This window comes from Brassica oleracea, chromosome C9, assembly GCF_000695525.1.
Source record: "Brassica oleracea var. oleracea cultivar TO1000 chromosome C9, BOL, whole genome shotgun sequence".
Classification (NCBI taxonomy): Eukaryota; Viridiplantae; Streptophyta; class Magnoliopsida; order Brassicales; family Brassicaceae; genus Brassica; species Brassica oleracea.
Genome location: NC_027756.1, coordinates 3303901 through 3331766, shown reverse-complemented (window position 1 = coordinate 3331766; position 27866 = coordinate 3303901). Strand labels below are relative to the sequence as shown.

At 35.9% G+C, this 27866-nt stretch overlaps 6 protein-coding genes and 1 pseudogene across 8 annotated transcripts; 3 read left to right on the top strand and 4 right to left on the bottom strand.

Annotated features, from left to right (window-relative positions):
- Positions 1-2847: 2847 nt before the first annotated feature.
- On the bottom strand, positions 2848-3234 carry LOC106317532. The gene has a single exon (XM_013755338.1). It carries the CDS (start codon positions 3171-3173, stop codon positions 2913-2915), a length of 261 nt encoding a protein of 86 aa, XP_013610792.1. The 5' UTR covers positions 3174-3234; the 3' UTR covers positions 2848-2912.
- Positions 3235-9874: 6640 nt separating this feature from the next.
- Positions 9875-11981, top strand: LOC106315588 (G patch domain-containing protein 8). Its single transcript, XM_013753354.1, has 8 exons — positions 9875-9968; positions 10359-10438; positions 10527-10722; positions 10805-10959; positions 11060-11203; positions 11287-11381; positions 11470-11635; positions 11721-11981. The coding sequence occupies exons 2-8, from the start codon at positions 10367-10369 to the stop codon at positions 11796-11798; spliced, it is 906 nt and encodes a 301-aa protein (XP_013608808.1). The 5' UTR covers positions 9875-9968; positions 10359-10366; the 3' UTR covers positions 11799-11981.
- A 161-nt stretch (positions 11982-12142) lies between these two features.
- Positions 12143-13389, bottom strand: LOC106319266 (zinc finger CCCH domain-containing protein 3). Its single transcript, XM_013757547.1, has 5 exons — positions 13075-13389; positions 12929-12993; positions 12650-12713; positions 12462-12539; positions 12143-12372 (listed from the first exon to the last, which is right to left on the bottom strand). The coding sequence occupies exons 1-5, from the start codon at positions 13208-13210 to the stop codon at positions 12260-12262; spliced, it is 456 nt and encodes a 151-aa protein (XP_013613001.1). The 5' UTR covers positions 13211-13389; the 3' UTR covers positions 12143-12259.
- A 101-nt stretch (positions 13390-13490) lies between these two features.
- Positions 13491-16769, bottom strand: LOC106319265 (shaggy-related protein kinase alpha-like). 3 transcript variants are annotated; one of them, XM_013757544.1, is made up of 12 exons: positions 16576-16769; positions 16145-16303; positions 15692-15784; positions 15474-15533; positions 15109-15381; positions 14658-14789; positions 14433-14573; positions 14295-14345; positions 14123-14218; positions 13952-14035; positions 13770-13872; positions 13491-13687 (listed from the first exon to the last, which is right to left on the bottom strand). In XM_013757544.1, exons 2-12 carry the CDS (start codon positions 16247-16249, stop codon positions 13605-13607), a joined length of 1221 nt encoding a protein of 406 aa, XP_013612998.1. In that variant the 5' UTR covers positions 16250-16303; positions 16576-16769; the 3' UTR covers positions 13491-13604. The 3 variants fall into 3 exon arrangements, with proteins under 3 accessions (XP_013612998.1, XP_013612999.1, XP_013613000.1); XM_013757545.1 differs by having other exon boundaries at positions 16638-16765; XM_013757546.1 differs by lacking the exon at positions 16576-16769 and adding an exon at positions 16400-16502.
- A 1723-nt stretch (positions 16770-18492) lies between these two features.
- Positions 18493-20532, bottom strand: LOC106317143 (annotated as a pseudogene).
- A 980-nt stretch (positions 20533-21512) lies between these two features.
- On the top strand, positions 21513-22784 carry LOC106316067. The gene is made up of 3 exons (XM_013753929.1): positions 21513-21750; positions 22003-22151; positions 22506-22784. Exons 1-3 carry the CDS (start codon positions 21642-21644, stop codon positions 22581-22583), a joined length of 336 nt encoding a protein of 111 aa, XP_013609383.1. The 5' UTR covers positions 21513-21641; the 3' UTR covers positions 22584-22784.
- A 534-nt stretch (positions 22785-23318) lies between these two features.
- Positions 23319-27642, top strand: LOC106313135 (threonine--tRNA ligase, mitochondrial). The gene is made up of 20 exons (XM_013750875.1): positions 23319-23614; positions 23675-23912; positions 23991-24050; positions 24208-24297; positions 24443-24517; positions 24614-24742; positions 24826-24915; positions 25002-25090; positions 25180-25276; positions 25352-25438; positions 25535-25619; positions 25882-25976; positions 26073-26105; positions 26192-26278; positions 26367-26459; positions 26541-26633; positions 26719-26940; positions 27047-27118; positions 27197-27268; positions 27354-27642. Exons 1-20 carry the CDS (start codon positions 23400-23402, stop codon positions 27447-27449), a joined length of 2118 nt encoding a protein of 705 aa, XP_013606329.1. The 5' UTR covers positions 23319-23399; the 3' UTR covers positions 27450-27642.
- The last annotated feature ends 224 nt before the right edge of the window (positions 27643-27866 follow it).

Genomic DNA, 27866 nt, shown 5'->3' with positions numbered 1-27866 from the left:
CCAGCTACAATGAGTTATAAGCATTTTATTTGGTTTCCACTTTCCATGAACAACCTAACTTTCGGTTTACTTTTGATGGGTTATAATTAGGAAAGTAAGCAAAAACTAAATGATTTTGACTTTTTTTTCTTTTTTTTAAGCCCTAACAAAAAAAGATGAAAATAGAAAACTTATAGCCATTAACTTTTAGGTATTCCCGACATATTAATTTGGATACAGGATCTAATTAATTTGATAGATTTGAATGATTCCCAAAACATATCATGTTATTTTTTCAAATACAAAACTTTTGTTGAAAGTGTGCTCCAAATATATATAAATTAAATTTTCTATTTTTGGGCGAGATAGTTTAACATATTTCATAGATAAATTTAAAATGTTTTGATATTATCACTCTCAATGACTTATCAATTAAATTTCCTGATTTAACCAAATCTCTCTCTCGTTTGTTGAGACTTGCAAACAAATAAGAATCCAGCCCATAAAAAGTTAACAATCTATAGATTTAACTCTTAAGTATTAAATCTCTCCGTTTCGTCAAAAATATCACTTTAACACATTTCATGCGGAATAAAAAAATGATAAAATATATTAATGTACTCTCATTTAAGAATAATTATTTAAATAAAATGATTAAAATAAAAGTGTATTGGTTGTTTGAAAATGTAAGAAAGAAATTATATATGAAAATTGCATTTGAAAGATAAAATAACACTTTTTTGAAACAAAAAAAGTTAGAATAACACTTTTCAAAAAACGGAGAGAGAGTAAAAAAATTTTTTGTAAGTTATGAGTGTGAATGGCAAACACTAGAGTAAGTGAGAACAAAATAAAATAGAGTAATTAGAAGACAAAACAACAAAATAAATGAAAAATGAAAATAGAAATTTGCGTAACTGGTTTCTATTCAAAAACTGAGAAGAAAAAATAAAATATTTTTCTCTCACATGTAGTAAACATAGCAAGACCATGATTAACCCTAATCTCTTAACTGAGGTTCTTATATTCGGGTGAAACGGTTCTTAACTTTTCTTAGATTTTAACTAAGAAAAACTATGAACTGTCTCTTAAATAAGAGATATAAGAGCCGTCTATTAGCCTAAAAGTGTAAAAAAAACAAAAAAAAAAATATCAAATCATGAATTAAGAACCTCGGCTAAAAAACCGGGGTTAATCATGCTTTAAGAGAATAAAAGTCAAATTTTCACTTGCTAATAACCTCTTCAGCTGAACCTATAGTAATAGACTTGCAGGTAATATATTAACTCTATTTGTGACATCCAGTCATTCTTTCGATCATCTGAGTATTGGCGTTTTTGAACATGGAATATAACCAACAGATCAAGTAAAACCTAACTTTACTTATTTGCATAAGGAGAACAATGCATCATCTCTTTATGATTATAACATCTATGTTGTTTTTTCTGCTCCTTAATTCGTTGTGTGTATTACGGCTAAAATCCGTAGAAAGTCCTGAACCGCGTAGTTAACAAAGCCACAGTAGAAATACCCGACTAATTTCCATCTGAACCATGGCTAAATTTCATAATTAATGTTTTATGTTCTCTTCTCATACATTTTTTTTTTATTAATCTGGGGTATCCCAGACTCATGGAGAGGCCCAGACTAATCCCCAATGAGAAGTGCAGCCCACAGATAGATTTTTTCTCCGGGTATTCAAATGGGCCCTAAAACATAGGTCTATATCCGTGTTAGGTGACCAGGATAATTGTGACTTAGTTTCGCGCAGCAGATGGATCGAACCTGAAACGTGTTGGCGTCTCAGTTCCGTCTCCTACTCGACCATCACCCAGTCCTCTTCTCATGCATTTGTTATATATATATATAATAACATTTATGTTTAATAAATATGATTTTATCACTAAAATATATTGTATCAAATTTTAGGAAAAAGAAAAAAAGTAAAAGGATATCAAGATATTATAATAGACAACAAAAAGTGATTGTTATCAAAATAAATAAGAAAACTGGAAAACAAATGTACAAATACAAATAAGCAAAAGATGGCGAGCGGGAGGAAGAGGGCAAATCAAGGAACAAATGTACCTTTATATGTACAAACTACAAGTGGGAAAATAGAATCATCTGAGCATATATTGTTCTAGATTCTACAGCTAGCTCCAAATCTAATTCTTCTTATTTAATTAATCGCAATAAATACCAAGTGCAAGTACTTCCTATAGATTATGCCAGTTCTAAAAAAAAGGTACTTCCTATAGATCGATATACATGAAACAATATAGTGTAAGATCTCAATTTTTAATACCTAGACCCGAATAATATCAAAGCGTACATATTTAACTTAAAATCAATTGGTGATAATTAGATTGATCATAATTTTTTATATATTATATAGTTCATTAATTCTTTAATTATCGATGTAGAACTTTATTCATTTATTAACATCCTCCCTCACACTCAAGTGTGGACTATCAAGGAAACAACATCTACAAGATGACCCAACATCGGATGACTCTGACACCATACTAAATTTGAAGTTATCGTAGGTTTATAATTTAAAGCCAATTAGTGATTAGTTGATTGACCAAAACTCTTTATATTTTAGTTTATTAATTCTGTAACTACCAATGTGAAACTTCTTTCATTAGCAAGTATAGTTGAAATATTTATGTGGCAGTCTTCATGAACACTTAAAACATATCTATGAAACTTCGTATGTTATTATAAATTTTGACAAGTTCATTTGTAATATTAATTGTAGATAATGACTTTAAGCTGTATATAAGACGACATCTTATAAACAAATAATCGTAAGGACATCATCATGATCATCAAAGAAAAGATAAAATACATATAGAGCCAAACTAAATAAGCTATTAGCTTCTTCTTTTTTAATTAATTCATCATGATCGTTATGATTATGATGATGGCTAGTTATGATGAGATTGACAAGGAGGGAGAGTTTGGCGCTCGGACTCAGAGACACGAGAGGCATGGAACCTGGCGATGAAGGCAGAAGCTTTACGGTCAATACCTGGCTCAGCCACCCAATATCGCTTGTCCTCGTCGCTGGCCCATGCCTTCCTTGTGTATACGCCGTCGTCCCAGGCGTCTGCTTGAACTCTATGAGACGACCTTCGTGATTTATAGAAGCTGAAGAAAGATAATTGCTTACTGCTGTTGCCTCCCATTAGACAGAACAAGAACACTCCAAGATGCAAGACAAAGTAACTGGTTTAAGTTTGTTTTAGTTTGTTGTGTTTTTGTTTATGTGGAGAGACGAGGTTTGAGGATGTATTTATAGGGTGGCTGAGCAAAACAGACTTTTTTGTGGGAGTTTCTGTTTCCGGTTTGGTTCGAATTTGGCTCTGTTTAAAATTTACCGTGCGGACCGACATATTTTTTTATGTGTCGTTTGTAATTTTTACGGGTGTAATAGTTACATTTTTGTGTAATTAGGGTTTCCGTCATAGATTATAAAACATAATATCCTCGAAAATCAACGTCAAACTTTACTAAAATCTTTACATAAACGTAAACTATTTTTCTCCTCGAACACAATGATTTATTTTAACTCAAACTCAGGACCAGTCATGATATATAAAAAAATGAAGTATTGCTTATAACTTTCAAAATTGTAGAAAAAATTACATACATATATATATATATATATAGGATTCTAAATTTTGTAAAAAAAATTTACATATGCTTTTACTAAATGGACTCCAAAATTTTAGGATTGGCTCTATTCAAATCGACAATAACCAATTCGTTTTGTGTAGTGCATGCAGTTTCTTGTTTACGGTTAACTACTACCTACACCTATATCACCTTTATCAGATAATAATAATAGTAATAAATAATAACAATAATATTAATAATAATAATATATTGGTACGATTTCCTTATTTTCTAACTTGTAATACAGATAACGAGCAAAGTTATAAGTTCTTCTTTGGTTTTCCACGATTAAATAACAGAAATTAATGTAGAGAAGATCATAGTATTGAGATTATTATTCTGCAACCGGAAAGAAGATGAAGAAACGTGGAATCTGCTGTTACAAGCGGATGATTTAAGTTTATTTTATTTTGTCGCAATTCCTCCCCAAAGGAATCCATCCAAGTTCTCTGTCTCTTTTAAGTCTTTTCATTTGAACTTTCTTACAAAAATTATATTAGAGTGATCGAATCAAACAAAAAAGTGTGCGTTATTTTGTGTTTCACTATGCAACGATTGTATTATTGTAATTAAAAATCCAAACACCGTAGTACTGTTTCTTTGTTGGTTCGTGCTTTATTTTCTTAATCATATATGCTTCTGTACCTGGCTCTCTCGAATTTCAACGAATACCAAACTTAGTTGATCTGCCTAATATTAGTCAATGTAAATAATAAAACTATTATTAGTAGTCCCCAATTTTTTGGTAATCTTTACATAAAAACACACACCTTTATAATATCCATTAATCTCCGATAAAAGCATATTTAATGTTAATAATGGATTTCTCTCTGACTAACCACGGCAGTATCTTACCCGAGTTTTCAATTAATAATAAAAGGTCGTTGGATCACCTATTATCGGAATTCGAGGTAAATCTTAGGTAAACGTATAAATTTTGTATCTCATTGGTATATCAGACCAATCAGTGGGTACATAAGGTTTATACTATATATATATATATATATATATATCTGTTGAATACATTGGTTAACATGTCTAGATACAAATATAGCCAATGAAGGGAATATAGCCAATGGTATACAAATATCAATCTTCTCCCAAAGACAACTAAGCCTAATGACATGGCTTAATTCAGACTCATAAGCTTATGCAATGTCAAGTACAAGATCGTCTCTAAGGTCTTATGCCAGAGACTAAAGAAAGTCTTGTCAGATATCAGAAACCCAGTCAGTCTTTGTTGCTGGAAGACAGATATCGGATAATATCATGATTGCTCAAGAAATGTTTCATGCCCTGCGAACAAAACCGAGTGGACGTAATAAAAGGATGGCCATCAAGACAAATATGAGTAAAGCATATGATAGGATGGAATGGTCGTTTATTGAAGTTGTGATGCGAAAGATGAGATTCTCCGAAACATGGATCACCTGGATTATGAGGTGCATTACGTCGGTAAAATATAAAGTTCTTATGAATGGGCAGCCAAGAGAAAATATTTTTCCAGGTAGAGGCCTACGTCAAGGAGATCCTTTGTCTCCTTTCATTTTTATTCTGTGCACGGAAGTGCTCTTTAGCCTTTTCAATCATGCAGAGAACCAAGGAAAGATAACGGGTATGCGCATCACACGCGCATGTCCTTCGGTATCCCACTTTCTCTTTGCTGATGATAGCCTTTTCTTCTGTAAGGCGGAGCCCCGTGAATGTGAAGAAGTAATGTAAATAGTCAGGACATATGGTAAAGCATCTGGCCAATGTACTAACTTCGACAAATCTTCCTTACTCTTTGGTAAGAGGATTAATACAGCTACTAGGCAAGAGATTAAAGATGTACGTGGAATACATAATGATGGTGGAATGGGGAAGTACTTGGGAATCCCAAAGGATATTAGTGGATCCAAATGCAAACTCTTTGCATTTCTAAAGGATAACCTGATGCATAGTGTGAATGGGTGGACTGGTAGATGAATCTCAAAAGGGGGGGAAGGAGGTAATGATCAAATCCATTTTACTCGTCTTCCGACATACGTTATGTCGACGTTTCTGCTCCCATTGGAGATTTGTGAAAACTTCGCTAGTGCCATTGCACAATTTTGGTGGAGTTCGAATCCACCAAAAAGTGGAATACACTGGACGGAATGGGAGAAGGTTTGCCTGCCAAAAGATGAGGGTGGAATTGGCTTCCGTTTAATTCATGAGTTCAATTTAGCATTCCTGGCAAAGCAATTATGGAGATTGGTCCAGTACCCTGATTCACTTGTTGCTCGAGTCTTGAAGGGCAGATATTATAGGATGACCTCGCCATTAAGAGCGGTCTCTGCAAGTAGTCCATCATATGTGTGGACAAGCATCTTCGCCGCAAGGTAGCTTCTACTTCTGGGGATCAGACAGAAGATTCATTTTGGCTATGAAGTCAAGGTGTGGGAGGATCCGTGGATTCCAATGACACCTGCTAGACCAGCTACACCTGTTGCACCTGTGATGCACCCAAATATGAGAGTTAGTGACCTCATTAATCAGGAATCGAAGGAATGGGACGTATGAATATTAGAGGACTATGTCCATCCTGATGACATACCACTCATTTGCAGTATGGCCATAAGCTCTACTCATCGCCGTGATACTTTCTGCTGGAACTACACGAGGAATGGTCAATACACAGTTAAATCTGGATATTGGGTTTCTCAAAATCTGTTGAAGCCAGAAGAGGAAAAGAAAATACTGGAACCAAGTATAACTAAACTTCAAGCCTTTGCTTGGAAGTTGAAAGCGCCAGGGAAGATGTGCCATCTTATTTGGCAATTGATAACGGGTCAGGTGGCAGTAACGAGGAATCTAGTAAGGAGGAATATGAGGTGCGACAATTATTTTCCAAGGTGTGGGGAAACAGAGGAATTTGTAACTCATGCTATATTCGAATGCCCTCTAGCCCTGCAAGTATGGTCCTTATCGGCAACTCCTACAAGCCCATGTTCATTTCCGGTGTCAAGCGTCTACACAAACATGGACTATCTATTCTGGAGGAAGAATAATATCATAGAACCAGACCAAGACAGAGATCCTTATCCTTGGATAATATGGTATATTTGGAAGGCTCGCAATGATAAACTTTTCAGGGGAATAGACAGAGACCCTTTGGAACTAGTTCGATACAGAAAGTGAATGTCAAGCCTGGTTTAGTGCAAATGAGATGATACCACCAGTAGTACAGGCCATCAATAGTGAAGAAAACCAAGTCTTAAGCTTGGGTAATATTTGCCTACTGGATGGATCTTGGACAGCTTCTGATCGCTTTAGTGGATGTGGATGGGTCTGGATGGATAGTGGGGAGAACATACAACTTATGGGAACACGAAATTTCACTCGATGTGAATCAGTATTGCATTCGGAGGTGGAAGCCCTACGCTGGGCGATGGAGAATATGCTTCAACACTCGCCATGCCAGAACTTTAGAACAGACTGCAAGAAGTTGATTGCAATGGTAAAGGAACCCCAGAAGTGGCCAAGCTTCGCGACAGAATTGGAGAAGATAGAGACGCTGCAGATTTGTTTCCCGGATTTCAAAATCACCAATGTGCCATGAGTGCGCAATCAGTTTTCGGATTTTTTTATCTAAGACTGCTATGACTTTTCGTAGGGAGTTACTTTTCATTGGTTGTTATATTCCGGTCTGGTTACCCAGACCATCTCAAGTTTGAGTAATAAAATGACCGTTCGACGTAAAAAAAAACATGTCTAGATTTCCAATGTCTTAACAATGCATTCACACTCATAGTTTCACAATTTGAGTATTAACAATTACCATGAAAATTCAATTAAGGAAGATAGACGAGGAAACGGTCAAAAGAAAAATGAAATGAATCTGTCCAAGAATAAAACACTCCAACATGTTTTTATATGACAAAGAGAGCTTCTTCTTTCATTTCCCTTCTTTGAACTGAGGAATATATTCAACAGCTTCAAAGTATTTTGTGACAACTAATAGTGAATTAATATAATCTTCTATAGTAATCTTTTAGCCTACAAAATCCATACTTTAATCTATAATTAAAGAATAACTAATCCACCACCACCAACCAGCAAAGATAACTATTGGGTTTTGAAGAGAATATAAACGAAAGAAAATGTTTAATTGATTCTTAAGGGATTTGAATAAATTGATCTTCATTGTTTTATTAAATGTTTACGAGATTTGGCTTGAAATCTATATATTTTAAATGTTAGGAATCAAATTATGTGATATGATCCTTTCTATATACTATTCAATTTTGTTAAATTTAAGTTTTTTTTCTATTTTTCAGTTATGCTGATGATCTATTTGGTTCGTCGATTGTTTTCTCTTTTGCTGAAAATTTGATAAATTATAAATAATCATAATTATAAATGATCACACCATAAACGTTTGTAACTTAAAAATAAAAGATGAAACTAACTATGGATCTACAGGTTCTGGGGGTAAATATTCTTACAGAAACTAAACATGCACCGTACCCATGACTAAACATAAAAAAACATTCCTTCTTATCAATGTGGTTTTGGAAAAATATTACTACAAGTAGTATACAATTCTAAATTATAAAAAATTTAGTTACGATATTTAAAAACATGCTTCAAACGTAGTATATGTTTCAAAGTAAAAGTCATCCACTAACTCAGTAGCACCATTTATGCCATTACAAAGTCACTCATCTTTTAATAATGACCAATCATATGGAGGAATAAAATTACAGCCATTATAATTTTCATAAATAAAAATGAGAAAACATGCAAATTAGGAAACCGAGTGGGTAAGTTCACTCGATTTCTGGGAGAGAATCCTTTCCTTTATTACTTTTTACAAACAAAAAGTTTTTTAAATTTCAAATTAAAATTGAAATACAAAATTTTGAATTACAAAGATATTTGTTATATTTTTACTATAATTATTTTAATATAATGATGTTTTCTGAAATAAAGTATTACTGTATTTGATTAAAAAAAATTTATCTATATTTTATTTTCCTTTGATGAAATATATGTCTGAATATCTATACATTTTCTTTTCCAATTATATTTTAGTATTTAAAAAAAAAAAAATCTTAATGCAACTATATGATAAAACTTAGGGTCGACTACCTATTTCCCCTCGAGAACTATCGTATAGTGTTATATGCCTCCGAAACTATTGTCTCTATCTATATCTCCCTGAGAATAAAATTGCATTCCTATTTCCCCCCGAATATATAGATCGAAACCTATTTCTCCTCAACCATCGAATTAGACGGTTTAATATCGGTTTATTGTGTTAAGTTGAACCATAAACCACTTAAGGTTAATATTTAACCAAGTAAGATCCGATTAAGATCTATATAAACCTAATTATAACCCAATTAAAGACCCATCCACATTAAAAAAAAACAGACATGAGTTTAATCTATCGAAACCTAAAATCCCAAATTGTAGAGCCGTAGAAGGAAATCTCCATGGATTTGGAAGCCATTCCATTGAAGAATATCTAATCCTTGTACAATATCCCATTACCACGCCTCAAATAGTTCGTCGACTTTTGTTTCAAAAATTTCTCATCCTCGTTACCCTCATTATCGCTGTCAGCTGTGTCACTTTCTGGAACTTCATCGTGTCGAATTGAAGGCTCGTTGACGAAGTCCTCAACCAATTGATCAATTTCAAATTTGTCTCTCTCCACAGCTTCTTCGTCGAACTCATCTTCCACGTTTTGAACAGCTTTAGAGACTGACGCCATTGATCTCTTGTCGACTTAGCTTCCAAACCCAAGGAGATTTCCTTCTATGCCTCTACAATTTGGGATTTTAGGTTTCGATAGATTAAACTCGGGTCTTTTTTTTAACATGGATGGGTCTTTAACTGGATTATAATTAGGTTTATATAGATCTTAATCGGATCTTATTTGGTTAACTATTAACCTTAAGTGGTTTACGGTTCAACTTAAAACAATAAATCAATATTAAACCGTCTAATTCGATGGTTGAGGGGAAATAGGTTTCTATCTATATATTCGGGGGGAAATAGGAATGCAATTTTATTTTTGGGGAAATATAAATAGAGGCAATAGTTTCGGAGACATATAACACTATACGATAGTTCTCGTGGGGAAATAGGTAGTTGACCCTAAAACTTATTATTATGCTCATTTATCACCGTGGTTTGTTATTGGGCCCAGTTCGAAAGTTCAAGGCCTGTTAAGAAAATAGCAAGCCAGAGAGAAACAAAGCTCTTCATCGTCCATTGTTCTTCTTCTTCTTCGCTCTGCGCCGCGCTCTCTCTCTCTAGAACTCTCAGCTCAGGTAAGCTTCTTCGACCATCCTCTTATATCAAATAGGTGCCTTTTGCCTCCGTGCTTGTAGCTTCGCGTCTAAAAGTAATCTGTATCTCTTCTCTAATGCTTGTGCCGATCTCAAAGCACATTAGATTGAGAAAACCCTAATTTTCGACACCGTAGAGAATCTTGACCTAGATTAGTCTTAGACTCTGTGATTCAATTGTATCGATCTGGAATCGATTCAATTGCAAATGACGGCGAAACCCCTAATTTTCCATGTGCTCTGTTTCGTTTCTTCATAAAAATACCCGAACTTTCGATATCTCTGTGATTCAATTGTATCTATCTGAAATCGATTCGATTGCAAATGACGGAGAAACCCTAATTCACCATGTGCTCTGTTTCGTTGCTTCAGAAGCCGTAATGGATATTAGGCGGCGTGAAAGTAAGACGGAAGCTAGTGATAGAGAGAAACGGATTAACGAGAAGGAACAGGTCAGTTCCTGTTTTTTTTTTGTCTTACTGAAGTTTTTATGTGTGTTTGGTTATTGATTTTGAGTGGCTTGGACTTGGACTTGTGTAGATGGATCAAGAGTCTTTTCTTGAGGAGCTTGCAGGAGAGTTTAGATTGCCAATAACACACAGGGTGACTGAGAACGTTGATCTAGAGGATGTGGAGCAAGCGTCACTAGACACAATGATATCATCAACCAACGTTGGGTTTCGTCTTCTTCAGAAGATGGGTTGGAAAGGGAAGGGTTTAGGAAAGCAAGAGCAAGGTTTGTGTAGTGTAGTGTAGTTTAGTGTAGCTCAAACTTACAGAACTGGTTGTTTAGAACTGATCGTTTGTGTTTTACTTAGGCATAACGGAGCCTATAAAGTCGGGTATCAGGGATCGAAGGCTCGGTTTAGGGAAGCAAGAGGAGGATGATTACTTCACTGCGGAGGAGAACATCCAAAGGAGGAAGCTTGATATTGAGATCGAGGAGACTGAGGAGATCGCTAAGAAACGGGAGGTATGCGCTCTCAAAACCAAAAGAGCACAAGGCAGTTTTTTATTACCTGGTTGGTGGGTTTCTTCTACTGCCCGCTTCGTGCCTGTTATGACAAATCCAGGTCCAAGCAGAACGTGAGCTGAAGATTGAGAGCGATGTTAAAGAGATTCGTAAAGTCTTCTACTGTGAGCTTTGCAGCAAGCAGTATAGAACGGTGATGGAGTTTGAAGGTCACTTGGACTCATATGATCACAACCATAAGAAGGTAGAAAGATACTTAAACCTTTATTCTTGTTTTTATAGCTTTTCGAAAGCTCTGAGACATCAAGTGTTGGGTTTATTATGCAGAGATTCAAAGAGATGAAAGAAATGCATGGTGCGAGCAGCCGCGATGATAGGAAGAAGCGAGAGCAGCTGCGTCAAGAGAGGGAGCTGACTAAAATGTGCTCAAACGTTTTGTAGTATCTCTTCCTCTTACATGTTTTGAAAGATTGTGGACTTAACCCTGAATATTGTTATTCTGCCTGTTAGGGCTGATGCTCGTAAACAACAGCAGAAGCAACAGAACATGCAAGAAGACCCAGAGAATGTCCCAGCTCCAATACCGGCTAAGCCCGCTCTTGCACCACTTGTTGTCCAAGATCAGCGGAAGTCATTGAAGTTTGGCTTTTCTTCAAAAAGCGGCAGTACATCAAAGGTACCATATATTACCTAGTCACGGACTAGGACTGGTTAGCTCTACACCATATCACTGAAACTGATTATATGATTCATCTTTGTAGAGCCAACCCAAGAGCAGCGTCAAGAAGCCTAAATTAGCAATTGCATCGGTTTTTGGGAACGACAGCGACGAAGATTAAGGTTTACATCATTATAAAGTATATTGTACTAAATGTAATTCTATTTTGTGGTTCTTCCTTTCACACATTTAAATCTGAACATGGTCTGGGAAAATCTTAACATCTCAGGACCACAACACAGCCTTACAACTTTTTGTGTTTGTTAAATCTTAAAGACTCTTTGGTAGACTAAAGCTTTTTACTCCAATGAATGAATGTTATTCAATTTTTTTTTTTTTAAAAAAGGTGATGTACTAATAATCATTATAGGTCGTGTGGAATTCATCATTAGCTTTTCTAGGGATATTTATCAAATCATATCTAATATTTGGATTTGTTTTTCAAAATTGATGGTAATGAGCAAATGAAATTCAACAACCTTTTTTCTATCAGAAATGGGGTAAAGTTAAAATGTTAAATGTGTATAAAAGATCAAAAGTTACATCTTAGCATATGACTATGCAGAGAAAGAAAAGAGAGTTCTATCCCCAGTCAATGGAGGGAAGTTGAGGATAGCCTTGCTCCGGAGGCGGTCTCAGCGACGGTGGCAGATCGAACCAACCTGTTCCTCCTGCTCTCCCACTAAAACAGTCACCTGTGTATTTTTAACAATATTAAACTTCCAATATCAAGATTTCTATAAGTCTAGAGAGTAGAGACTACACTAGTCACAATCATGCATACGGTTTAAACTACTTCCTTGGATGTGTTGGTTAGGCAAGCCAGCAAGAAGTTGTGTATTGCTATTATTATTGGTGTATCCTGCATTTGATAATGAATTCAACACGTGATGATGTTTCTGAGCAGCAGCACAAAACAGAATCTATAATTGCATGTAATGGATACGCTGGTTTTAAAAGACTGAGCTAAACCTGTGTTTCCTGGAATGTTGTTAGGATGCAAGTATCTGCAAGAATCTCCAAATGGGCAAAAGTTCTGCAAAACACTCCATTAAGAGTACACAACAGTCAAATTGGTTTCAATACAAAACGACAGGAACACAAAGATGACATTACATAAAAGCCAAAACCATATTAGTACAAAACCCACAAACAAAGGAGAAAAAAGTGTGAACTTGTTGGGATAAAAATCTCTAATTCAAGTACAAAATCATCGAAAGAAGAAGACTTTAAATCGACTGAAGACCATACCGATGAAACGAATCGATTGCAGAGAACCCTCGACGCAAAGCTGGAGACTTGTTGATTATTAACATCTTTAGAGAAGAACAAAGGAAGATGTTAAAAACTCATCCCCATAAGAAACAGAAGCCAATCAGAGAGACAACAGAGAGTACCTGAGGTGGTGGTAGAGCTGTACCAAAGTGCTTTAGCTCGAAGATGAGGTTTGCTCTGAAGATGTCGTTTTCTAGCGACTTGTGTGTCCTGAAACTCCTTCTCGCAGTAATCGCAGTAGTACTTCCCCGACGGCATCTCTTCTTCTTCTTCTTCTTTTTTTGTTTCCTTTCGATCAAACTAATAGGTTTGGTCTTTTTAAGTGACTCACACGCGCACCACTGGGCTCGTGAAAGGCTTTTCTTTATTCTTGTCAAATCTATGTTTTTCCGGTTTAATTCGGTTTGGATTTTTTTTTAAGCAATTTGATTCAGTGAGCAATGTGGGGAGGAGAGGAAGAAAGATTCACAAAAGCAAAAGTACCAAAACTCTTGATGATGGCTATTACACTATAAACCACTCACAGTCAATATAACTCTTTTTTTTTTATCTACTAATACAACAAACAAAGGGTACATATCAGAGATAGATGCATAAGTGTTGCGTTTGTGCTACATTCAGTTTTTTTTTTTTTTTTTTTTTTTGATGAAAATCACAAACCGAGCCAAGGACACTGCTTCCTCGCATGCTCAGGTACTAACTTAGCTACAATCTCCACCGCCACACCTTTCAGCTCTGTCTCTCACAAAGAAGATTTTAGTTAGTGTGCCAAAGATGGATTTTTGTAGGCCAAAAAAACTAGAATGATATGCCTTACCGTGAGGCTTGAAGTTGAAGAGTGGTGGAAGGAAACGCCCATTAGGCAGACGCGCATTTGGATCTCTTAGCTCATCAAAGAATGGGTGGACCAATGTGTCCAGCTATGACCAAACAAAAAAGAAGAAAGAGATTAGAAATGAAAAGATTCAGAGAAGAATGTCAGACTTGTAATACACTTACAGCGGCAGATCTTAGATTGGGAGAGTATTGAAGAAGCCTTGAGACCAAATCAACAGCTTCTGGTGGCATGCGTTTGTGGAAAATCTGTTAATAATATATATGATAAAAACATGTGTCAAAACTGGTCTTGAAGAAGACAATGAACAACATGTTGTTGATCTTGATGTATACCTTGTGCCATGGATGAGCTTTGATCTGAGGGAACTTGAACTCAGTGTAGTTAGGGTTCATGCACTTGATTTCTTCCCTAGTAGGCGTTCCCAAAACCTACATTACATCAAAACTATTGAAATCAAGAACTTGTCACTGGAGTGAACAAGTACAAAAAAAAATTGCTTATTACCTTGATAATCTCTACAAGTTGATCAACACCACTCTCACCAGGGAACAATGGCTGCCACATGAGCAGATGAAATATATAAGTCAATATTACAAAACTTCAGTTTGAGTTAGAACACAAAACGTTTGAATTAGCTTTTACCTGTCCAAGCAAGAGCTCAGCAAGAACACATCCTGCAGACCAGACATCAATGGCTGTTGTATACTCCGTTGCTCCAAAAATAAGCTCAGGTGCTCTGTAATACCTTGAGCAAATGTAGGAGATGTTTGGTTCTCCTTTCACCTGTGTTTTCAGGAAGTTGCAATGATTACTAAAAACATTCAAAATAAACGTGTAACTAAGTAAGAGATTTTTATCAAAACGCACCAATACTTTAGCACTTCCAAAATCACACAGCTTCACTTGATGTGTGTGTGGGTTTACCAACAAGTTTTGAGGTTTGATGTCACGGTGACACACGCCAATACAACGGTGAATGTAAGATAAGGCCCTAAAGATCTGCCAAAACATAGAAGAAAAACCGATAAGTGATCCAACAAAAACACTCTAAAACAAATCACAAATACAATAACTAATAGTCCTCTCATTTTAATATTTTATTTCTTGTTAAACAAAAATGTCATTTTAGAATTTTAATGCAGCTTTAATCTTAATATTAATCACAAATGCATTGATTTCATAAATGATTTTATTTATCTCAAATACTATTGGCTAAATATGTATAATTAATAAGAACTTAAATGTATTTCAATTATTTTTTTTAATCCTAGTGAAAAATGTCGAAATAACACTCATTTTGAAACAAATGGAGTAGTACCTGATAGGTGTAGAGTTTGACGTATATGAGAGGCATCCGCTGGTTGAGTTTGTTGTAATGTTTGATAACACGATGAACTGTCTCCGGGACGTATTCAAGCACCAGGTTGAGGTAAAGCTCATCTTTCTCAGTAGTTGAGAAGAAGCAGTGTTTCAGAGAGACAACGTTGGGATGGTCAAATAGCCTCATGGTCTGAAGCTCACGGTTCTTGTACCTCCGGTCTTGTAAAACTTTCTTTATCGCAACAGTTTCTCCCGTCTCAAGACACTTGGCCTGTTAAAAAAAAAGAGAGAAGCTAACTCAACAGTCCATTGGTTGTTAAAACTATTATCAGAATGGAGAAGTAAAGGAACATAAAAACTCACTTGGAACACAACGCCGAATGATCCTTGTCCGACAACACGTTCTGCCATGTAGCTGATCGTCTGCATTCACATTTAGAGTAACTTAACAGATGGTAAAGAAGAGATTTTGCAATACTATATACTAAGCTAGATTTGTTTAGTTTGAATTAGTTTATTTTGTTATTTGTAATCGACAAGTTTATTAATGGAAGTAAATAGACAAAGGAACAAAAGTTAACCTGTTTAGGTTGGCCGTTTCTACCACCAATAGTAGTGACTATGATGTGGCCAGTCTCTGTACCGTTGCCATCTACCACTATAGGTTCCATTTCCTAGTAAATCAAAACCCAATTATTAGATTTTCATGAATATTTTTTTTATAAAAAACTACACCTCTGTTTCTCTGTTTCGTAATACATGATGTTTTGTAATAATGCACAAAGATTAAGAAAATTACATTACACTAGAAAAATATTTTAAAGATATAATTTTAAAATCAGTTAACCAGTTATAAAAAAAAAAGTGTAAAATCTAATTGGTTCCAATAAAGTTTTCATTAAAATCTCAAAACTTCATCTAAATTGAAACAAAACAAACTTTCTAAAACATCAGAGGTTACATCTAAACAAAACAAACTTTCTAAAACATCAGAGGGAGTATATAGCAAGCAACAATGAAATCAAAAACCTTACTTTATCGTCACGAAGTTTCATGTCATTCATTTCTTCAGGCAGTTTATCGAGACCTGTAGTAGAGTCTCTAGCTCCAGGAACTGGAGGTATAGCCACGGATGCCATTTTCAGGGTACAACAAAACAAGTTTTCTTTCTTTGTATTATCACACTCTCGAGCCTGCAGCAATATGATAACAACAGACAGACTTTAATTATCAAAGGAGGAAACTTTGAAAGTGTAAAGCTTTTACAACATTTTGGAAACACTAATTACCCAAAAAGGAAAGATTTTGATGTTTCAGAAGACCCTTAACCCTAAAATCAATTTCAGAGAATCAGCCTATCAAAATGTTTTATGAAAAAATCTGAACTTTTATGGAAGCAGATCTGGAGGTAAAGAATTGGAGATGAGAAAACTGAGCAGAAAAGAATAATCTTTTTAAAACGTACCGATGAAAAAAAAACGTGAATCCCAGATCTAGGAAGATGAAGGAAGAAGAAGAGATCCGTACGATTAGGGAAGAGATTGTGTGTTTGGTGATGATTATGAATCTCTCTCTTCTCTCTCTCTGTCTTTTAACTTTTGTTTACGAAATTTTTATTTTATGTTCTGTAGTATTATTCCTTGTGAGGTGTGAATCATTGCTTATAATGCGTCTGAAGACATTTTTATACTATTGGTTACCAGTAAATAAACAACATTTGATTAGAGTTTCTTTTTGTAAGTGAGTAAAAGAAGATTTTTCAAAAGTTACATTGGTTTTAGGGGGCACCTCTTTTATTGCGAGTTTTGACCATTCAAACTTGTTCTTTCTCCCAAAACACACGACAAACGAGTGAGGGATAAAGCATGGTGGAAATTGGCAAAAATACACATTGATAGAAGCCAATCAGATATGCTTTGTTTGAAATTTTGAATCGTGTGAATATTAAAATGAATGAAAGCCATGTTGCGAGTCTTATGAACGAGGGTAATATTTGTCTTTCATTATGAGTCTGCCTACGCACATTGCTTATGGGATTACAAAGAATGGACCAAGCAGACCAAAATGGGCCGTTGGGTCAAACGTGTCGGAGAGGCAGAAATAAAATACAAATCAACGACCACTTTTGTAAGGTGAGAGACGATGCCCTATCTAGTATGTAATGTAAGCTACCCTCGATAACTCCTCAGTTATTGAATTGTATCCCTACAACATTCAATTTTAGAGGAATTTGTAAATAAAAATTGGACAATTCTTCTATTTATTGATTTCCAAGGACATTCGTTTAAACACGCACGAGGTGATCTGAATTTATTACTACCTCCGTTCCTGAAAGTAAGATGTTTTAGATTTTTTCCTTGTTCCACAAAGATAGATTTTCTATATTGTTAAGGTATTTTTTTATACTTTTGAGGAACATTAATTGAGAATATTTGAATTGATTAAATTTCATTGGTGGAAAGTTATTGGAAAGTGTATAATCAAGTAAAAAATAAATTAAATTATAAACATTTATTAAATTCTTAATAAGCGTGCATACTCTTGAAAATCTTGCTTTAGAGGGAGTATGAATCAAGGTTTTTTGTTTTGTTTTGTTTTTCTTCTTACAGTAAACAACTGGATTCTGATAATTTGGTTAGTGTAATCTGTTATTAGATTATGAATTTCTTATGTAGATGTACTATTATTTTAGCTCAGAAAACATATCAATCAAAAAAGTAATTTACCAAGGTAAATGAATGGAGAGTATTTTTTATAAAAATTTCTCTAAAAGTAAAGCTGTTAATTCTCAGTGGTTTAGTCAAAAAAAAAGGGTAAATGAATGGAGAAAAAACAAAGCGAGTAAAATTGCTTAAAAGTCGGTCATAACTTTCTTCGCACATGCATGGAAAAAACTCATGAAACACACATCCTCTAGAATCTCAACATCTTATTAGACTTCAAAACAAGTCCCCAGTCACAGTACATTTGAAATTTCAATTCAACCTTATAAACTCACGACTTCGAACAGTTTTCATTCATAACAAGTTAACAACAATTCAACAACACAGTGTCTCTGACCCATTTCATTAATCATCTCATCTAACTTCCCATTTTCCCCAACATTTCTTCTAACTAAGAGTATTTTTAACCTCAAAATTTAGAGTAAAAATGTTCTAATAGTACTCTATTTTTCTAGAATAAAAAACAGGTTTACTCTATAAATAGAATAATTGATTTATTTATTTTTGTTCATCACTCTATTATTTATTTTAAAATAGAATACAATTGTAGTATAACCAACTTATATAATAGAGTCACTCTACTATAAAGAAACAAATTAACATCGATCAGTCAAAACACACACAAAAGGCTTCTCAATGATTTTTCATTAGTTCTCGTTTGTTTTTGTCTTGGAAGAAATATTAAACACCTTGCCTACTCGGTAACGAAATATAAAATGGTACATGCACCATATCTACTGCTACTACTACTATCTGCACTGCAACTACTACATACACAACAACAAAAAATGAGTGCAAGATCAAATTAACACACAAGAATTCATTTTTTGGAGACAATCACTAATAACAACATGGACATTGACACAACGATCTTGAACCCTGAGGTATCCCAAAAGTTTGGTTTCTCTCTAGGAACCGATTCATTCCACTGTTTTCCAGTAATCTGATCTCTTAGCTCTTTAATAGCCTTGTCTCGCTTCTCCCCCATCTGCATTTTACATTTCATCAATCATTACAATTCACACATAACTCAAAGAGTAAAGCTAACATATATACCCTTTGCAGCTTTCTTGTCTGGCTACCAGCTTCTTGCAAACAAAACTCCAGTTTCACCACCTTCTTCTTCAACTCTTGATCTGTTCTTCTTTGTTTCTCCAACTGAAATGGTCATTTGTAAGTCAAAGACCGAACACAAAAGAGTAAAGACAGAGAGATATGGATGCTGCACCTGAGTTTCGAGTCCCTTAGTCTTGAGTTTCCAGTGAGCTGACATTAGCCTTACCTCATCTTTTAGCTTTGCAATCTCTTCGTCTTTCACACTCAACAGCCTGTTCATTCTCTCAATGCTCTTTGGGGAAACCTCTTCCAGAATTTTCCTTAGCTCACACTCCATGTCTTTTCCTGACTTTGCAACAGCTTCAGTTATCTAACGCTCTATTCTAATAACTTCATCACTCAGCTCTTTCTGAGAACACTCTCTGGTCCTTAGATCTCTCTGGAGGTTATCAAGCTGGTTGGCGAGTTGAGTTACACGGTCTTGGTGTTCTCTTAGAGAACGTGTCTTGTCGTCGAGTTGTTGTGATATCACTGAGCATTGAAGCTGTGTGGATTGAGCAGAAGCAGCGCTTGTTTCTGCAGTTTCCTTTGTTGAAGCTAGCTGTGATCTCAAGTCATCCACTTCTTCAAGAAACTGTTTTCTCAAAAAGAACAAAATTAAAACTCGTAAGAAACACTTTCTTATGTTCCAGATACATTCAATAAGGCCCTATGGAAACCAATCAAGAACCGTATTAAACCAAAATGCATGGAGTGCTCAAGAAAGTAACGGTTATGGAGTTGTATAAAGTGAACCCTTTTGATCAGTAACTGAAACTTAACATCAGTATCATTGTCCATTTGCAGATGTCAGATGTTTTTGAACATTCAATGTAATTTTTCAGTCCAAGCTAGAGACACATCTTATCATCTAAAGATCAAAATGTTCCCGTTAAAGATTCTAAAAATTCATATATTTTTGAATAGCTTAAGCTACATTAGACATTGATTGAAACACAGTCAACTTTTCACATTCAGCTTCATCTACTTTTTCTAGAAGATCTAAAAGTGCCAAAGCCATTGTTCCAATAGATACCAAAATGATTAGTTCAGAAAGTTTGAACTCACATAGTACATTTTTCTTTACCATATAACAAAAACACGTCTCAAATGCCCAAAATTTTCAGATATAATATCAAAATCTTTGGGGTCTTTTAAAAGGTTTTGCAAGTTAAAATGAAACCTTTTCAGCAGCAGAAGTTGAAGCTTCAAGCTAACAGTTTCTATCTTCCAACTTCTTCTGCAATTTACAGATCTCCACTTCCATGTTCTTAGCTTTTGTCTCTGCTTCCTGAAAAAAAAAACATTTAAAAACAAAAACAAATAATTTCTCCTACAAATTGAACCCTCAACCCAAACAATGAATCAAAACACTTTTAAAAGAGACTTACTTACTTTTCTAAAAATGCTTTCTTTAACAAAATACTGTTCTTGAGAAACCAAACGGCCTCTCACTTGCTTTATCTCAGCAGTCATAGACACCACGTTACGCCGGAAACTCTCTTTCTTCTCATCCAAGTCTTTCAGAAGCGGATCCACCGTCGTTTTGAAGGATTCAGACATTCAGGGTTTGTCTGAATCTGTTTCCAGCATTAGATCAAATCTCAAAAACTCTGTAATGAAGAAGACAAAAATATTCATGCATGTGAAACAAAATCTTATATTATAAACAAACAGAGTTGACCATTTAAAGAACTTTTAATGAATCAATTTTTTTAAAAAATCTTCAGACAATGAGTTAAAAAGACGTCGACTTTACAATTTCAAGAGAAGCTGAGTCTTCTTCAGGGTTAAATTTTCTCAGGAAAAAGTCGTCGGAGAAGATCTTAAATCTTCATGTTCATATTTTTTTTGTCTTTCCGTGACAGAGGAGGTAGAAAGTGAAACACGTAAAGCCAAACACGCAGTCAATGTAATGAAGCTAGTTGCCTTATTTGATGTGTTTGTGTGTGTGTGTGTGTGTGAGAGAGAGACATTTATTATCTTAAGAACTTGATTATCATCTGATTTCTCCACTAATTATGGGTTATTACATTTATGATTTTTATGATTAATAATGATAAACTATTTCCCTTATTTCTCCAGAAAATAAATATATAAATATGGTTTCAAGAATGACGAATCAAATAATATTGGTGGGAGAATTGAAAATGACCAAAAATTAGTTTTTTTATTTCGATTTTTGTTTGACTACTAGTACTATTATATAAAGTATCAAAAAGTCTGTTAGGGGGTCACAAGGAAGTTGAATCTTGATATAGTTGAATCATAGGTTAAATAAAATTTAATTTACTAAAAAAAACATAAACAAATGGGAGCAGTGTGTAATAAATCCACATTTCTGAATTTAATCTCCCATATAGTGAAGTGAACATATATATATATATATATATATATATTGCAACAAAAGCTATTGATTAATGAAAAACAATTATAAGAAATTTCCTTTTTATTAGTTATCCCTGTCTTAACAAAAGCAGTCCACACAACAATTCTATCGACATGATAACATTTGATTCGGCTAATGGGCTTATCCGATGGGCTTGAACAAACAATCGCTTTTCGGAAAAGCCTCTTCACTTGTTGTTTCCGGTGAAACGACGTCGTACTAGTGCGTTCGTCACGAGATACCAAAAACCCCCAAAGTATCGCCGATACGACGGAGGAAGAGAAGATTTGTCAACGCCTGACTATTGAAGAAAAGCTTCCGACAATGGCGTGGATGCAAATGATACAGAGCGCGAGATCTCTTCTGAGGACAACACGACCTTCTTCGACTCCAAGCCTCTCCAGATTCTACTCCAAACCTGCTCCTTATGCCGGTAACCCTTTTTTTATTCTTCTTTATATTTCGCTTTTTTTTTAATCGATTCAGATTTAGATATAGTGGCTGATTCGTTACCTTAGATGAGTTACTGAGCTTAATCATCGAATGCGAGTGAAAAAAAAAAATTAAGTGTGTTTTCAGTTCTTGGATAGCTGTAAAATTGAAAAAGGAATGAATTTTTTTTTTTAATCTAGTGAATAGTATTATGGGTTAAGTCAAAGTCTTGATTTTGATTTGATATTTACAGTGAAAGTTGGGATTCCTGAGTTCTTGAGTGGGATTGGGGGAGGAGTTGAGACTCATATCGCTAAACTTGAGACAGAGATTGGTGATCTTTCGAAACTGCTTGTGACTCGTACCCTCAGGCTCAAGAAGCATGGCGTCCCTTGCAAACATGTAAGTACTATCAAACACCTTCTGTTCTGCTGCATTGTCCCAGGTTTTCAAGGGGATACTAATATGTTAGGAATGAAACAATCTGGTACTTTTTGTTTGTTCCATTACGTGATTTAATGGACTATATAAGACTAGGAGAAAATAAAAAGAAAAAAACTTGAGTTTAGCTGTTATTTCGCTCAAAAGAACTTGAAACGTAGTAGGCTTGTTCACATTTCCTGTCGCTCATTAAGACATATATCCTTTCATGTAAAATGTTAATAGGTTTGGTGAACTAACACTCATCAAAAATAACTTGACATGTTGCTATTATTTTACACTTATGACTTGTGATTTATTTTTTTTTTTTGGCAGAGGAAGCTGATACTGAAATATAGCCAGAAGTACAGGCTAGGGCTATGGAAACCTAGAGCTGACGCTATAAAGGCCTGATTGGTTCCTTTCTTCTGTCGAACTGCGAGTGTGTCATGCGTTGTTTTGCTACTTAGTTGTTTTTCAGTGTGGACTAGGCATAGCAATGTTACCCAATTACTTGAAACTCGAGTCATTGTTTTGTCTGCGTTCATGTACTTGTTATCTCCATGGGTCTGGAAACGTTAAAGCCAGGTCTGGAAATCATGGAGGAGTAGGTTTCTAAAAGTGGTGAATGTTTTGTATTGGAGCTCAACATCATCATTCAGAATATGTGTTTGTTTCAGTTAAATTCAATTTTCTCAAGAGATAATAGAATTCAAATAATTTCATATAAAGTTACCTAAAACTGAATAGTTATTTGATAATCGGGAAAAATACAAATGTAAAAAAGATTATTGATACCAAAATGTATATGGTTTATAATAATATTTAAGTACAATATATCATCTAGTTTCATATAATACAGATAAATTTAATTTGTTGGTTTGGCCGGTTCAACTCAGAAGTGAATTTCACCATAACCGCCTAGAATCACTAAATTTCAGTTAGGTTTGTTTTAATTTTCCTGGTTTAATGAAAAAAAGAAGCCCTAAGCTAGCTACACTCTGGCAAGTGGTAGTAACAGAAACCCTTTGAACGTAACCGCCGCATTTACCCCTTCGAATGCTCCTCCGTCTCTCGGCTCGCTCTATTAGCCGGTTTGTTGTTGAAGTTTGATTTCCGGATTGAACCGGCTAAACCAAGAATCACTCTGTACAGTAGTTTCTTTCGGATTTCCCGGTTTAGTGACAAAGCCCTAGCTAGCTACACTCGGGGAACAGAAAGAACCCTTTGATGCTCCTCCGTCTCTCGGCTCGCTCTATCCGTCGTTACACTTCTTCTCACTCACTCTCCGCGTCGTCGTTTTGCACTCTCCCACCAATGTCAACCAGCCACCCAAAGAACGAGTCCTATCTCTCCGCCGTCATCCCCAAGCGCATCAAGCTCTTCGAGCAGATCCAATCCCACCAGCTCGAGAAGCTCAAATCTCTCCCCCACGACCCAATCAAGTAACTACACATAACACATTCATTGTGTGTTTACGTTTCAGTTCTGATGTTGTCGTGTAGGATTACGTTACCCGATGGGACCGTGAAAGAAGGGAGGAAGTGGGAGACTACTCCGATGGACATCGCCGGGGAGATTTCGAAGGGGTTGGCTAACTCTGCGTTGATCTCATCGGTTAATGATGAGCTTTGGGATATGAGTAGGCCGTTGGAAGGTGATTGTAAGCTTGAGTTGTTCAAGTTTGATAGTGACAAGGGACGGGATACTCTTTGGCATTCTAGTGCTCACGTTCTTGGTCAGGTAAAAAAAGAAGTGTTTCGGTTTAGTTCTTGGTTTTTGTGGCGGATGATTAAAAAGGTGTGGTCTTCTTGGGTGCAGGCTCTTGAGCAGGAGTATGGTTGTCAGCTGTGTATAGGACCGTGTACTACGAGAGGAGAGGTAAGAGCGGCTTGTTTTTGGTGTTTTATCTTTTCATAAGTTCATGTTCAATCTGTTGTGAAGAGTAGAACAATAAAGGATGAAACTTTTTTCTGTTTCTTGGTATTTGTGCAGAGGGTTGGCTATCGTTGATGTTATTTGTGTGTTGTTATTGCAGGGTTTCTACTATGATGCGTTTTATGGTGACTTGGGGCTGAATGACAATCACTTCCCTAACATTGAAGCTGGTGCTGCAAAAGCTGCTAAGGTATTGGTTTTTTCTTTAGTCTGCTAAGCTTCGTTGTAAACTAATTTGCTTCTTTTCATATCTTTAAGTGAGAATATAATGAGTATGTCGCCCAACTTTTACTCACATTTTCTGTTGATCTGATTCTCTTCTATTTACATCTCAGGAAGCGCAACCATTTGAGAGGATTGAAGTGACGAAAGATCAGGCGATTGAGATGTTTTCTGATAACAACTTTAAGGTGTATTAAAGCTACATATATTATTATCACTGAAGTGGTTACTTGTCTTCTTTTATTTGATTTTTGGACTCATACTTTCTGCTGTTAACCATCTAGGTTGAAATCATCAATGATTTACCTGCCGACAAGACCATTACTGTCTATAGATGTGGTCCTCTTGTTGATTTGTGTCGTGGACCGCACATTCCAAACACTTCTTTTGTGAAAGCTTTCAAGTGTTTGAGGGTGAGTTGGTCCTATATCTCTAGGAGTTCCATTAATCCAGATTCTAGTTTTGTTTCTTGTGTTGACCAGTATATGTTTCTCAGGCCTCATCAGCTTACTGGAGGGGTAGCAAAGACCGTGAGAGCTTGCAGAGGGTTTATGGGATATCTTATCCAGATCAGAAACAGCTGAAGGTACTCCTTTTTCTTAAAATATTCTGACTGCTACGCAGGGTCCTGAGTGTGCATAATATATATCGTCTTTGTCTTGGTTGTTGCAGAAATATCTTCAGTTTCTAGAAGAAGCCAAAAAGTATGACCACAGACTATTGGGCCAAAAGCAGGAACTCTTCTTTTGTCACCCACTCAGGTTCTTTCAGTGCTACTCAACTTTGTTTTTCTCTTTGTGACCTGGTGATTCACTATACTGATATATATACTCATCATCCTTGAGCTCAGCCCTGGGAGTTGGTTCTTCCTTCCACTGGGCACTCGCGTATATAACAAGTTGATGGAATTCATTAAGGAGCAATATTGGAAAAGGGGTTACACAGAGGTTTTTCTAAGCTCTTATTTGAATATTTATTGTACTTGATTAGCGGGGATCGCTAAATTGATTTTGCACTGGCAGGTTATAACACCAAATATGTACAACATGAATCTGTGGGAAACTTCTGGACATGCTGCAAATTACAAGGAGAATATGTTTACGTTTGATGTAAGAGTTCATGGAAAGCTTAAGAGTCCTTACCAACCAATTTAGCTTAGGTTATATTCCGCACGTGAATGACTTTTGTGAATGTTCGCTATGCAGATTGAGAAGCAAGAGTTCGGGCTCAAACCTATGAATTGCCCTGGTCACTGCTTGATGTTCCAACACAGGGTTCGCTCATACAGAGGTGCGACTCTGCTCCTGTAGTGCAGTTTAATATCATCAACTCACAGCTCTAGGAATGATATTAGTAGCAGAAATTAAAGTTTACTGCCTAACATACTATCAAAACTCTCTAGTAGATTACTCGGTGCTGATCTTTTTCTATGACAAGAGACTTTGCTCTAAAGTATAATTCGTGCTTTGTAACCTATAGTCAAGGAAGAAATTGCGAAGTCAATCATTTGTCTTTGCTGACACCATCTTTGTACGGCTTATATGGTATGCAGAGTTACCTATTAGACTGGCTGACTTTGGAGTGTTGCACCGCAATGAGGCAAGTGGAGCACTTAGTGGGCTGACTCGTGTCCGACGGTTCCAGCAAGTATATTTTATGTCCCTGTTTGGTTTGCGTATTTATCAGTTTCCCAGTTCCATGTTACATTATGTTGCTTAATGATAATCGCATTACTTATTTCAGGATGATGCACACATATTCTGTACAGAGGATCAGGTTTGTGATATACTTCTGTCTGGCAATTTTGGAGCTCCTTTTCCTCCCATTTTGATTTTTTTGTTTGTTAATTCTTCTGTTTGCAGGTTACGGATGAAGTGAAGGCTGTATTGGAGTTCATTGACTATGCTTACAAAATCTTTGGCTTTACCTATGAGCTAAAGCTCTCAACGGTATCACATCTGAAGATTCCTCAAATTTTATAGACTTCGGGTGATGTGTTCTTATGGCTCATTATTTTCTTGTTAATTTGAATCTCAGAGGCCAGAAAAGTACCTTGGAGATTTGGCAACATGGGATAAAGCTGAAAATGATCTCAAAATAGCCCTAGATGCTTTTGGAAAGAAATGGGTGGTATGTACACTTACTGATGAATGAACTCTCAAAGTTTATTCACAGAGTCTGCATTTATTCTAAGGTGTGTTGTTTTGGCAGTTGAACGAAGGAGATGGTGCGTTCTATGGTCCAAAGATAGACATCACAGTTTCTGATGCTATGAATAGGAAATTCCAGTGCGCAACTTTACAGGTTACGGTCCCAAGCTCTTTTTAGTTTTCCTTTGTTTCTCTTACCATAGTCAGTGCAGGAGTTGATTGTATGTTTCTTGTTACAGCTTGATTTTCAACTTCCTGATCGCTTCAAGCTGGAATACTCTGCTGACGACGAAGCAAAGAGGCAGAGACCTGTAATGATTCATAGAGCCGTGCTGGGATCTGTGGAACGTATGTTTGCCATATTGTTGGAGCATTACAAAGGGAAATGGCCCTTCTGGCTTAGTCCGCGCCAGGCCATAGTTTGCCCTATATCAAAGAAATCTGAGGAATATGCATTACAGGTTAAATACGTGTCTGCATCATTTATTGAGCAACTGTGGTTCTTATAGACTTTAACTGGTAGAGTCTGATCTTTGGCTTTTTCGTTTTTCTCAAACATTCAAACAGGTGAAGAAACAAATTCATGAAGCTGGGTACTATGTTGATGCGGACATAACAGACAGAAAGATTGATAAAAAGGTAACAATCTTGGGGTTCATGTTCTGTGGTTGGCTGGTTTACTTGTATTGACTTGAGTGATGGTTATGGTGTCTGTAGGTGCGAGAAGCTCAGCTTGCTCAGTACAACTACATACTTGTAGTTGGTGAAACCGAAGCTGCTACAGGACAGGTTAGTGATTGGCCTATTCCTTATAATGTAGGGTCTCTGGAGCTCGACTAATTTTTGTGTTGTATTGGACTCTTGACATGTTCAGGTGAGTGTTCGGATAAGAGACAGTGCAGCCCACTCGGTTAAGAGCATCGAGAATTTGCTTGAAGAGTTCAAGACCAAGACTTCTGAATATCAGTGAGATCAGACTCTTGCAAGTTCAAGTTTGATTTGCTTGAAGAGTTTATCTCTGTCATTAGACCAGATTTAAAATTTCGTAACTTGTGATCTCCTTCAGCGATTTTGTTTCTCAATCTATTGAACCTAACAGCAGCAAATTTTACAATGTAATAAGATGTTGATCTAGTCAAAGATGACAATATGTCTGGATGTTATTCAAACTGTGTCTTGCTTGCGTCTAGGGTAGAAGATGAGTGTTGCTGAAGCTACCAAATACGTGTCGCCCAAGTCATAAACTCGAGTGACAAGACATGGGAGGGGGCACTTGTGTACATTTAAAAATAATTTGACGATTTTGCAATAATTGGGATAAATATGGAGCAAATTTTCGAAAAACCAAACCAAGCCAAATTGTTCTGACACAAAGACAGGACCTAGT